Source organism: Anabrus simplex, chromosome 4 (genome assembly GCF_040414725.1).
Source record: "Anabrus simplex isolate iqAnaSimp1 chromosome 4, ASM4041472v1, whole genome shotgun sequence".
NCBI classification, from domain to species: domain Eukaryota; kingdom Metazoa; phylum Arthropoda; class Insecta; order Orthoptera; family Tettigoniidae; genus Anabrus; species Anabrus simplex.
The window spans coordinates 327,249,096-327,261,853 of NC_090268.1; the positions used below are offsets into that span (position 1 = coordinate 327,249,096).

General features: G+C 41.8%; 1 protein-coding gene across 1 annotated transcript in view; it reads left to right on the forward strand.

The window, feature by feature from the left end:
- Nucleotides 1-12,758, forward strand: part of path (pathetic) — a 315,189-nt gene that overhangs the window by 247,483 nt on the left and 54,948 nt on the right. The window contains exons 4-6 of the mRNA XM_067145705.2: nt 2,934-3,041; nt 6,331-6,603; nt 8,350-8,434. Of these exons, the coding sequence (XP_067001806.1) occupies nt 2,934-3,041; nt 6,331-6,603; nt 8,350-8,434 (466 nt within the window). The remainder of the gene's footprint in view (nt 1-2,933; nt 3,042-6,330; nt 6,604-8,349; nt 8,435-12,758) is intronic.

A 12,758-nucleotide genomic window follows, 5' to 3' on the forward strand; every position in this document is an offset into this window, starting at 1 on the left:
CGATTCCCGGCCGGGTCGGGGGTTTTAATCTTCATTGATTAATTCCAATAGCTCGGGGGCTGGGTGTTTGTGCTGACCCCAACATCCCTGCAACTCACACACCACACATAACACTATCCTCCACCACAATACACGCAGTTACCTACACATTGCAGATGCCGCCCACCCTCATCGGAGGGTCTGCCTTACAAGGGCTGCACCCTGCTAGACATAGCCACACGAAATTATTATAACAGGCTTATTGTATAATTTGCTTTACGTCGTACCGACACAGATAGGTCGTATGGCGGTAACGGGATTGGAAAGGGCTAGGAGTGGAAAGGAAGCGGCCGTGACTTTAAAGCAGGGCCTCTCAGGGTGCATGCATCAGTGCATGCATCAGTGCATTGCGCGGTGCACGGTGCAAAAGACGACTTCGCTTGGTTGACCAGAGTGCAGACCCCCACTCCTCGATCTGGAGCAATAGCGCTGTCTCTCACTGTCCCCACGCCTGTCTAGCTCGCTCCGCCTGTCTCCCTCTTCCTCACTTACTCCGTAGCGCTCCAAATCCGAGCCGAGTTGAGTCGAGCTTAGCCGAGTCACCCTGAGACGACGCGCGGGTCCGAGCTGAGCCGAGTGGGACTGATGCACTGTGCACAGGACCTCTGCGCCTCAGTTTGCACGCGTGAGATTTTGGGCGTCTGAGAGGCCGTGTTCTAAGGTAACCCACTATCTCCCGGATGCAAGCTCACAGCTGCGCGCCCCTAACCGCACGGCCAACTTGTCTGCTGGGTGTAACAGTACGATACAGCAAAACTTTCAGGACACATCCCCCACACGTAGAAGAAGAAAATGTGTTATGTGGACATTTCCATGTTAGAACTCATTTTCTACAACTCTGCACGGTGCATTAGTTACGGCGGAGAGACAGGAACACAACGTACCAGCATACTACAGTGCATGCAACTCTTACATCAGCGCATCTGGGAAGCACCCCTGCGATGCGGGTTGATGTGTGTTTCATTGCTAACGAAGGACTTGTTCGTAATCGTCATAGATGCAATATTGTGACGCAAGTGCGATAACAAGTATAACTTGTAAGCAATATTCTCTCACCCATGGGTAACTAATGCAGATATTGAGCTCTAATAATAATAATAATTATTATTATTATTATTATTATTATTATTATTATTATTATTATTATTATTATATGTATAGCTGTGAAGTGTTACATCCATTTGGTATTAGTATTACATCATGTGTACATGCGATATGATCGCGTTGTTTTTGAGGTTATGTCATGAAACAGGCACTGTATATAAACATTTATATCGCTTCAGTTAATGTAAATACCTGTAGATTTATATTATAATTTATTCTTACCTGTATATATAAATTGCAATCCATAATTGTGAAATACACTGTAACTTCCAGAATGGTATAGGTGACGAGAACGATTGAGAATGCTCCATGCATTATAATCTGTGTATTATGCACTCTCAAGTTTTCAAGAAGATATATTTTTGTAAGGTAACTTTCTAGACGCCTGGCCAGGCACCTATATAAAGAGACGATCTTGACGGTGAAGTTAGTTACTGCTGAGTTATGATTTGGAAGTTACGGGTTATACTTGTGACCACGTGGACGACATGCTTTTAAGCAGTCAACTGTTTTATTTCTGTTTCAATATTGTCATCTCGATGTGCAGCGATTGGCAGTTGTCTTTAAATGGAGGTGTGTGATGTGAATGTTTTGGTTCTGACAACAGTGATGAAGGTTATGTATGTGAATAAAAATAATTGTACCAACTGACAGCATCTCGTGTGCTCTTTGTGGATACGTTAATTGCTGGAGTACAGAAGTGTTCTTCATCGCAATTGTTAAAATAGTAGTGGAAAAGACTTGTTCTTTATGGCCATTGTTGAAATAGTGCTGTAGAACAGGCGCGTTTTCCATTGCCATTGAGTTGTCACAGTGATGCAATCTTTGATTCGTGTAAGTTATTAGATTCCTGTATTTCTTTCTTTGAATCTTTTGTCGTGATTCCATCTTCCTGCTCGCTGTACTTCCAAAATGATGGCGGTTGACTGTGTTTTCTGTGAAATCGCTTTCTTTGGAATTGGTTTGTGGGCACTGGGAGCCGTACACATATGTCTTGTCCAAGTGGATTTTTCAAAGCATAACCTGTAAACCCGGCTGTACTCGCCTATGATGTAGTCCACAACACTTCATCTGAAACCCTGAACAACCAGCCCAGGTTTAAGTTTAGATACAAGAGAAACGTGAGAAAATATAATTTACAAGGGTCAGTTCTTATTCCCTTCTCGCCCTTGCTCTCTTTATGATTTTAGGTGCTAACTTCATTTTATTCCAAAAGTATGGATGGGATCAACGTTTTCCTTAAACATAGCTTTCATTTCTTTCAACAAAGGTAAGGTACGGTAAAGGTGTATTCTGCCCGAAGGCAGGTCCAAACCTCCGCAGAGGTGTGTCTGAGCCGGAGTTTACGTACGGTAGGGTGGTCAGTTCCTTTCCGCTCCTCCATTCCCTTAACCCCACCCCCACCCCCTACACCCAAACAGCGCGTGGCAACCCGTCCGAATCTTGACCACGTACAATGTTGCTTAACTTCGGAGATCTCACGGGATGCGGTGTTTCAACACGACTACGGCCGTTGGCCTTTCAACAAAGGCAAGCTTCAAAATATTATTAGGGCAGTCAATCACATATGTTCTCTCCTATGTTATCCTGTTCCTTAACATCATCGCTGTCGAAAAGAATAGCAAAGGAAGGTATTATTATTATTATTATTATTATTATTATTATTATTATTATTATTATTATTATTATTATTATTATTATCGAGTTTCTTGTTATTATAGACCTCACGCAAATCTTGTACCACCATCTGTTCTTAATGTTTCTATTTACGACATTTCTTTACTTTTCAGATACAAGGTAACCGTGGCACCCAAAGACCCGGAAAACGACTACCTCAATCATCTCAATGGCAAGGATTGGGATCCTTTTCGAGAGAGGAAGCTGGATCATCCAACCAGGTGAGTATCTAGTTAAGTTTCCTCTCACAGCGCGGGTACTGTTCTTTCATTCGAACTAAACATAATGTATGTAGACTGAGGGGGCATCAGTCATGAAGTTTGAAGAATTCTCTGGTCGTAGAATAAACATACTTACATCTCAAAACCTAATTTTTTAGGGGGAACATTCAAAACTTTCAATAAATCAGGGGTTTGAAATGCGAATGTATTTGATGCAAATATCCTTCTACCGCTTTGCCCACACCACGGTGGATTTGTGGTTGCGAACTGTGTCGCACACGAGGTCTTGGACATCTTTTACGACGTGTGGATGAATGTATTCAATATTACGAGTTCAATGGTAGCTAGTAGTGGGGTGTGTTGCATGTTGATGAAAATGACTATATAAAGACAAACACGAAACCTCTCAGCGGTGGAGTGAGATTAATACAGGTTCTAGCAAAAGTTTAAGGACACCTGTATATTTCATGAACCTGATTCCTGTCCTTAAACTTTTGGTCTCAGGCGTACGATTTTTTTTACAGGGAACTAGTACATATTTAGAGGAATATTTGCTGAAATTTTCACTATAATATCACTCTTTGTTTTGAAGTTACTAATTTGTTTGTTTTGTAATAGTTGGAAAGAAAATAGCTATTTTTAAAATACTTGAGGAGATATGGACAGTACAGTATGGAGTTTACATTAATAATATTTGTTACGGAGAAACGCAGATACCTGTATAATATTTATAATTGTAATACAGCACCAGAATATGTTTCCATTAAAACAAATTCCCCCGTTTTATAGCTACCAATAGAACCACAGAAAGGTCATAGAAAAGACATTCCTTGACTGGACAGGAGACCCCTCAAGCTACCGAGATCGTTTGTGTGTTACGTTGTAGTGTGAATATCCCCGAGCCAATGGAGTTAATTGTTTTAGATTAAAATTTCCTGATCCGGTCGGGAATCGAACCCGGGACCCCTTTGACCAATTGCTAGCACGCTAACCATTTAGCCATGGAACCGGACATGATTGTACCGACTGACTACAACCTCACCTATGACACGTTTTGTCTGTCCTCAGTAACTCTAAAAGTTACTTTTGTGTTTGGTAACTACTATACTGTATATTGATATAGGGCAAACAAATAAACAAACCTGTGGCACATACAGCACTGTATAGATACATACAACTCAGTAAGTTGCGGTTGTCGAAATGAATAAGAGCTTCGCAGAAGTAGATTTTCAGTCCAAACTTCCGGTGTATCGGCAACCTCTCTGCTTTACTTGCTCGGCGGGACAGTCTACTATTGCTACAGGTGAATGTTGCAAGTTCATAAAGTAATAAAGTCTTTCTACGTCTCACTAAATGGGGGTTAAAGCATTGTGCACGAGGGGAGGGGTATTTGTTAATGTTATGTCTTCATTGACAGTAGAGCATTAGCAAACGTTCCCGTAGCATATTGTTTATTATTGAATGGAGCAGGGGCGTTATACTAACGACGAGTTAGTGGATATGCTGTTAGTGTATGGGAAAAGTCGATTAAATTATTTCTTTTCGTGCAGCTACATAAGTTACGCAACATTACTTGATAACAGAGAAGAGCATATGGGAGAATCAGAGTAACAAATGAAAGTGTCACACCCTTCATACTGTCGAAGGTGCAAGAAAGTATTATGAGGTGTATAGCGCCTTGTGTGAAACGAGAAGTTGGGAATGTTTAACGTATTTTATAAATAAAGTGGTACTGCACAGTATTGAAATCGGTTATTTATTTACATTTTACTTCTTGATTTTCTACTCGAGGCTTCCCCCTTTATGGAGTAGATCGTCCCATTGCACAGATTAAGCAGAGAAATTGCCGGCATATTGGGTATTTGGACAAAAAATCTAGTTCTCTGAAGCGCCTGTTATGTTAGGCAACCCAACTTACTGAACTACATATAGCCGTATGCTAAGCACGCTGTACAACCCATTAAGGACCTTAGCCTGTCCAGACGACTGCTGTCTAGCCAGATGGTCGGCAGATATGGTAGTGAAATCCTCAGCTGTATTGCTTAGCTGATATGACCTCTCACATCATTCAGACAGATCCTCAGTTGGTCTCACGTCCGGCTCCAAGGCTGGGAGGTCAATGTCTTGGCTTTCGGTCCTAGGAGCCCGGGTTCGATTCCCAGCCGGGTCGAGGAATTTTAATCTTAAACGGTTAATTCCCTTGCTTGGGGGACTGGGTGTTTGTGCTGCCCAAATATAACTTCAACTAATATACTACACACAACACTATCCTCCACCACACAAACATTCAGTTTCCTATACACAGCAGACACCGCCCACCCTCATGCGAGGGTCTGTCTTGCAAGGGCCATCAATAGCCAAACCAAAACCAACCCCATGGCGCAATAGCCCCGAAGGGTCGTGGCTTACCAAGCGGCCGCTGCTCAGCCCGAAGGCCTGCAGATTACGATGTGTCGTGTGGTCAGCACGAAGCATCCTCTCGGCCGTTATTCTTCCTTTTCGATATCGGGACCGCCATCTCACAGTCAGGTAGCTCCTCAGTTGGAATCACGTAGGCTAAATGGACTTCGAACCATCCCTCAGACCCTGGTAAAAATCCATGACCTGGCCGAGAATCGAATCGGGGACCTCCGTATAAGAGGCAGGCACACTACTCCTACACCGCCGAGCCGGCGGTCATCAATAGCCACGTGAAATTATTGTTGATCTCACGAGGCTGAATGAATCGTTTGCTTGGACTGACCGGAAATCGAACCCGAGACCTCGAGGAAAGATTTAGGAAAGCTACCCGTCCTCTGCATTATTACACGTATTTATGTCCACATTTTAACTGTGATACGTTGATCCGTGATATTTAAGTTATTCTCAATAACTGTGACAAACTGACCTGTGAAACTCAATGTGTGTTCTCAGCAACCTGGACACGCCCGTGTACGTTACTTGTCTTCAGTAACTACAACAATCTGACCTGTGACCTGTTCTCGGTAATCTCGACACGCTCCTCAGTAACGTCGACTAGATAGCTTGTGAAATGTAACGTATGTTCTCAAGTGTCTCCGAAAACTATAAAAGTAGTTGTTAGAGGGACGCAGAACTAATCGCATTATTGTATGTTCTCAAGAACTGTGACAACGTGACTGCAAGCGGCATTTAGTGTATTTTCTCAGTAATTTCTACACACTGTACGATATGTTATTTGTCTTCAGTAGCTGGGACACACTAGCCTAAGATATGTAATGCATGTTTTCAGTAACAAATAACACTTGTGATGTGTATTACTTGTTTTCAGCAACTGCGATACGCTGACCCATCTCCTGAAGGCAGCTCTCGGAACTGGTATCCTCGCCATGCCATTCGCCTTCAAGAACGCGGGCTTGTCTGTTGGTGTTATAGCTACAGTCCTGGTCGCTGTCATCTGCACTCACTGCTCGTACATCTTGGTCAAGTGCGCACATGAACTCTACTATCGGACCCGCACCACCGCCATGACGTTTGCTGATGTAGGTGAAGTGGCATTCGCCAACGGCCCTCCATGGGGACGCAAGTACACTCGATTCGCAAGGTAACTATTTCAGTACAATTTATACTAAATTTATAGGAGTCCGCCTCTGTGGTGTAGTGGTTAGTGTGATTAACTGCCACCCCCGGAGGTCCGGGTTCGATTCCCGCCTCTGCCACGAGATTTAAAAAATGGTACGAGGATTGGAACGGGGTCCACTCAGCCTTGGGAGGTCAACGGAATAGAGGGGGTTGAAGTCCCACCTCAGCCATCCTCAAAGTGGTTTTCCGTGGTTTACCCACTCCTTCTCCAGGCAAATGCCGGAATGGTACCTAACTTACGTCCACGACCGCTTCCTTTCCTCTTCTTTGCCTTTCCCTTCCAATCTTCCCATTCCCCATAAGGCCCCTCTTCAGAATAGCAGGTGAGGCCGCTTGGGCGAAGTACTGGTCCTCCTTTCCACTTGTATCCCACACCAAATATCTCACGCTCCAGGACACTGCCCTTGAGGCGGTAGATATGGGATCCATCGCTGGGTCCTGAAAAAAAACCTGGAGATGGTTTTCCGTGGTTTCCCCATTTTCACACCAGGCAGAATGCTGGGACTGTACCTTAATTAAGGCCACGGCCACTACCTTCCCAATCCTAGCCCTTTGTCAGCTCTCCGACGCCGAAAACATTCGACATGTTTGTGTGGCAAAACAAGTAGAAAAAGTTGCTTTCGGAGACGCTGGGATGCCGAAATTTGGTCGCACATTATTTTGCGTGCCGGTAAATCTACCAATACAACGCTGGAGCGGCTGTCAACTTGGACTCGGAAAATTAGCACTCTACCATCTGATTATCTCTCAGTTCAACCTTCCGACTTCCTGACGGGGATCGAACCCAGGTCCTTTCGGGTTAACCGAGCATTCGTTAGGTAGCTCCTTGACTTATTCCACGTTACTCGTTTTATCGCGCGGGGCTGATGCAGTAAATAAGACTGAAAACAAGGGTTACTGAATGTTGCTTTAAGGTCAAAACAAAAATTATTAGCTCCTTGATACAAGAATCAAGAAAAAGGAAGGGTGACCAGATGACCTGCATAGTTAGGCTATCGCTTGCTGTGCTCAAGGTTCCAGGATTGAATCTTGGTACACTCCGCTAATATTTAAGAGTGAAAAAATCGAGAGACCCTTTGTACCTACGTTAAAGAACTCCTTTTTCATTGCGACGTTTTGACTCTCCGGCGTATTGTAAGACTGATAGACGTTGAAGAGACAACGCTTTGCATCCTTTCTAAGCGTGAGCTGCCTAGCCGAAGCGCTAAAGGCATGCTCGATTCACCTGGAAGGACGTGGGTTCGATTCCCGTCAGGAAGTCGAAAGGTTGTACTGAGATTTGCAGACAGTAGAGCGCTAATTTTTTTAGTCCAAGTTGGCGGTTCGATCCCCGCTCAATCCGGTGAAGATGAAAGTGCGCAAATACGCCAGCCTCATGTCGATAGATTTATTGGCACGTAAAAGAACTCATGAGGAACGAAATTTCAACACCTTGGTGTCTCCGAAAACCGCGAAAGTAATTAGTGAAATGTAAGCTTTTACCTTCCACTCTTCCAATGGCCTGTATGGAGATGGTTTTGGCACTTAAGTCCTTGAAGATATGGTATAGAGTAAAGAAAGAGGACCATAAATGGAAGAAAAGGGAGGAATCTGACAAAATGTTTCAGTAAAAAAAAAACCCTTAAAGTTACTAGCAATATATTTAATGTGAACATACATGAATATCATATAAGATATGTAATCTGATGGAAATCATTGCTGTTGACAGAATAGTGATCCTGGTCAGCCTGTTCCTCACGTATTTTGGAACCTGCAGTGTCTACACCGTCATTGTGGGCAGCAGTTTCCAGCAGGTAAGTGTAATAATTTTACATTACTGACTTTTTATGATACTTTTGCTCAAGTTTGGTTATGTTATTGTTCATACCTTAAGACAGGGCCTCTCAGAGTGCATGCACCAGTGCATTGCAGTGTGCACGGTGCAAGAGACGACTTCGCTTGGTTGACCAGAATGCATACCTCCACTCCTCTATTTGGAGCAATAGCGCTGTCTCTCTCTGTCCCCACGCCTGTCTCGCTCGCTCCGCCTGTCTCCCACTTCCTCACTTGCTCCGTAGCGCTCCAAATCCGAGCCGAGTTGAGCCTATGAGCCGAGGTTAGCCGAGTATCCCGGGAAAAAGTCGTCGGTCCGAGCTGAGCCGAGTGGGACCGATGCACTGTGCACAAGACCTCTGCGCCTCAGTTTGCATGCGTGAGATTTTGGGCGTTTGAGAGGCCCTGCCTTAAGACTTCGACAATTACGGTAGCATTATTATAAAGTAGACGAATATAGTAAACTGGTGGACCTACAAATGAACTCCAAAATGCCAAATTTCATGACAAACAGCTGGGAAGAAGACGTAAGTACCAACGGTGAAAGAATACAACTACTGTATCTTGATCAGATTGTATTATTCAGCATTATAACAAACAAAAAAAGGGTAGTAGTAGAGCGGATAACATTAGCATGTTCAAGTCCTGGCGCCAAAAATTCATACTGACAGATGCAGATTACAGCCTAAATTTGGAAAGAAGTCATAAATATGTGCATTCTTCCAGTTTCTTTTTGTAAGCTCACAGACATGATCCTTAATTGATATTTGATAATTTTCTACGAAACACAATTATTCATGTGTCTTTGATTTTAATCCACCGAAAGCAATTTGTTTGACAAACTACTGGAATTATATTTTCAGTTATATTTATTACTAGCAAGATACCCGTGCTTCGCTACGGTATTATACCGAAATTTATAATTGAATGCTTATTGTTTTATATATATATAATCCGCCGAAATTCGCGATCTGACTCGTTTTCTGCGAGAATCCACCAAAATTCCCGATCTGACTGGTTTTCTATTATTTTACGGCACGTTTCCTCACATTTTTCAATCTTCCTTTCCAGCAATCGATTTCGTACATCCCGGGCTAGGCTCAGGTATTCCTCCCGGTCAGTTGGGTCCGTAAATCTTTGCCATCCTTTCCTATAATCATTTTTAATATGGATAAAATCCTTCAGGAGATCCGGCGTGGTGTCATATTGGGTGCCTTGGCGGCACTGAACCCGCGGCCGGACTGCATTCTTAGTCATTACCCGTCCAGGAGCCGTTGCCAGCGCGGTCCGCACATTTGACGACGGTCCGGAACATTATTATTATTATTATTATTATTATGTGTTGCTGGAATGGCTGATGACAGGGAAAACCGGAGTATCCGGAGAAAAACCTGTCCCGCCTCCGTTTTGTCCAGCACGAATGTCACACGGAGTGACCGGGATTTGAACCACGGAACCCAGCTTTGAGAGGCCGGCGCGGTGCCGCCTGAGCAACGGAGGATCCTTATAAGTACATTAATAACAGTAAAATCAATTGGTCTCACCTCCTTCTACACCCCACCGCCGTTAAGTTTATTTACCGCCACCCCCACCAACCCGCAAAAAAATTAAAAGAAGGCTTGTTTCTTTTTGTTTAAGGGAGATTCCAAACACCAATGTTCACGTCTATTACCTTCAGTTTTGAGATATAACTATCCCCATAAAAGTAATTTACTTTTTTCACTTCATTTCACACTACTCTCCCCCCCCCCCCCAAGTGAACTTTCCCGAAAAAAATACTTGTTTCTTTAATAGTAAAGGATCTTCTAAATACCAATTATCACGACTCTAACTTCTTCAGTTTTTGATTTATGTGTCCTCATGAAAGGAATTCAACTCCTTAACACTCCCGCCCTCCAAGATGGTTTCCCGCCCAAAACGCGTTTTTCGTTGTTTTAAAAGGAGATCCAAATACGAATTTTCACATCTGTAATAACTTTAGTTTTTATTAGATGTATGTATTCTCATACAATTAAGCCAATTAATTTTTCAATTCTTCCCCCCCCCCCCCCCCGCTTTATTGGATTTTAAGAGAATACATGTACTTTTACTTTTAAAGCAGATTGAAAATATCAAATTTCACGTCTGTAAAATATTCATTTTTGATATATCAGTAGCCTAATTAAAAGAATTCAACACCATTTTCAGTCACTTTTACCCCCCCCCCTCCACCCAGGTGATATTTCCGAAAACTAAAAATACGTGTTTCTTTATGTTTAATAGAGATAAAAAATACCATTTTTCACTTCTGTAACATGTTATGTTTTCTGGATATACTGTACAAATTCTCATTTCAAAATTTCACCCCTTTTGAGTTCCCCTTAAGTGGAGTTTCCAAAAACAAATCACCTATGTTTCTTTACATTTACAGGAGATTCCAAACACCCACTTTTTACGTCTGTAACATTTTACGTTTCCAAGATATTCTGTAGATATAGTCTTTCAAAAATTCACCCCAATTTGTCACTCCTGTTTAACCGCCATTAATTGGATTTTCCGAAAACAAAATATACGTGTTTCTTTATTTTTAAAGGAGATTCTAAATACCAATTTTCACATCTACAACCTTTAAAAGTTTTGAGATATAGATACACTCATTTTAAAATATTACACCCCTTTCACCCCCTCCCTTAATTAGATTTTCCAGGGGAAAAAAATACTTGTTTCTTTATTTTTAAAGGAGATCCCAAACACCGATTTTCAGGTCTGTAATATCTTCAGTTTCTGAGATATAAGTAGCCTCATTAAAGGCATTCAACCCTTTTTCCACCCCTTTTCATTCCTCCTATTGCGATTTTCCGAAAACAAAAAAATACGTGTATCGTTATTTTAAAAGAAGATTTTAAATACCAATTTTTACATCTGTAAACTTTTAAAGTTTTGAGATATAGATACACTCTTTTTAAAATTTCACCCCCCTTTTCACCCCCTTAGCGACGGAATATCAAAAAATCCTCTCTTAGCGAGCACCTACATCTTAATATGAATATATCCTCAAAATTTCATTTCTTTATGTCCAGTAGTTTTGGCTCGGCGATGATGAATCAGTCAGTCAGTCAGTCAGTCAGTCAGGACAAGTTACTTTATACATATAGATAATACTTGCTGGCCTGATAATATCCTCTATCTTATTCCATGTCCATGTTCATTCATAATCCTTGGCTTCCAGTAATTTTATTTAATTGTATTGGGCAAGTAAAGCTTTTTAACGTTCAAGAATGGTTAATAATAATAATAATAATAATAATAATAATAATAATAATAATAATAATAATAATAATTCAGTAATACAGAAGAACAGATTCCCAAAATGGGGAGATAAGAAGTAGTTTGGCGACATAATATGTGCATATTTATTGTATAAATGTAAGCCCTATATGTTGTAATTATTTCTGTTGTAAATATTTGTAGATATATCTACCTAGAGTTTCATAACCAAGAGGATAACGCCTTGCTTAGGCCGAGTCAGCCCATTATGTTACCGGCACAAGACGAGCCTTCCTAAATGGATGTAGTAGCAATAATAATAATAATAATAATAATAATATCACTAGCTTTAGTATTAATGGGGAAAAAATGAAAAGATACCTTACGGACCAACGGCAATTTACGCCGACTATAAAAGTAGTTTCACATCCGAAGTGACTTCACATGTGTATGGTATTTTCCTACGACAACCTTGTTATGAAAGCCTTTTCATAGGGCATGCTCCGACAAGCTCTTTTCTTACAACCACGCCAGCTGGAACTAATTCTTCCGTCCATCGCTGTCCTTTTAATAGCATGCTAGAAAGGATATGCATATTAGCCTTTTCACACTTTTCTTGGAAAGCAAAGTTTTAGGAGGTAACTGACCGCTGTTTGAGCTCTGAAATTTAAAATACCTCCTTGTTGGTGTCTTCGTGTTTGTGTTTATTCATGACAGAAGATAGTGTTTTCACAGGCTGTTGCTACCCTAGCTGCACACGTAAGACTTGTAATATTAAGGGAGTTTAATTGTAAGTTAAAGTTTCCTCAGGAACAACCAATATTGCATATTCAAAGTACGATTTCACTCGGGCGAGGAGCCGTAGTGTTTATCGCAGTGATAGCGGGGCGAGAACAGACGTCGCCTGAGTCTCGCAATGCCGACAATAAAAGATGGATTTTAGAGAATAATTTGTTACAAATGTAGGAAGAGTAGGGAAAATGTAGAATAAAAAGTGGGGTTCTTTTTCTATAGGTTTAACGTTGCGCAAACAGTTCGGCGATGTAAGATTGGGAAAGG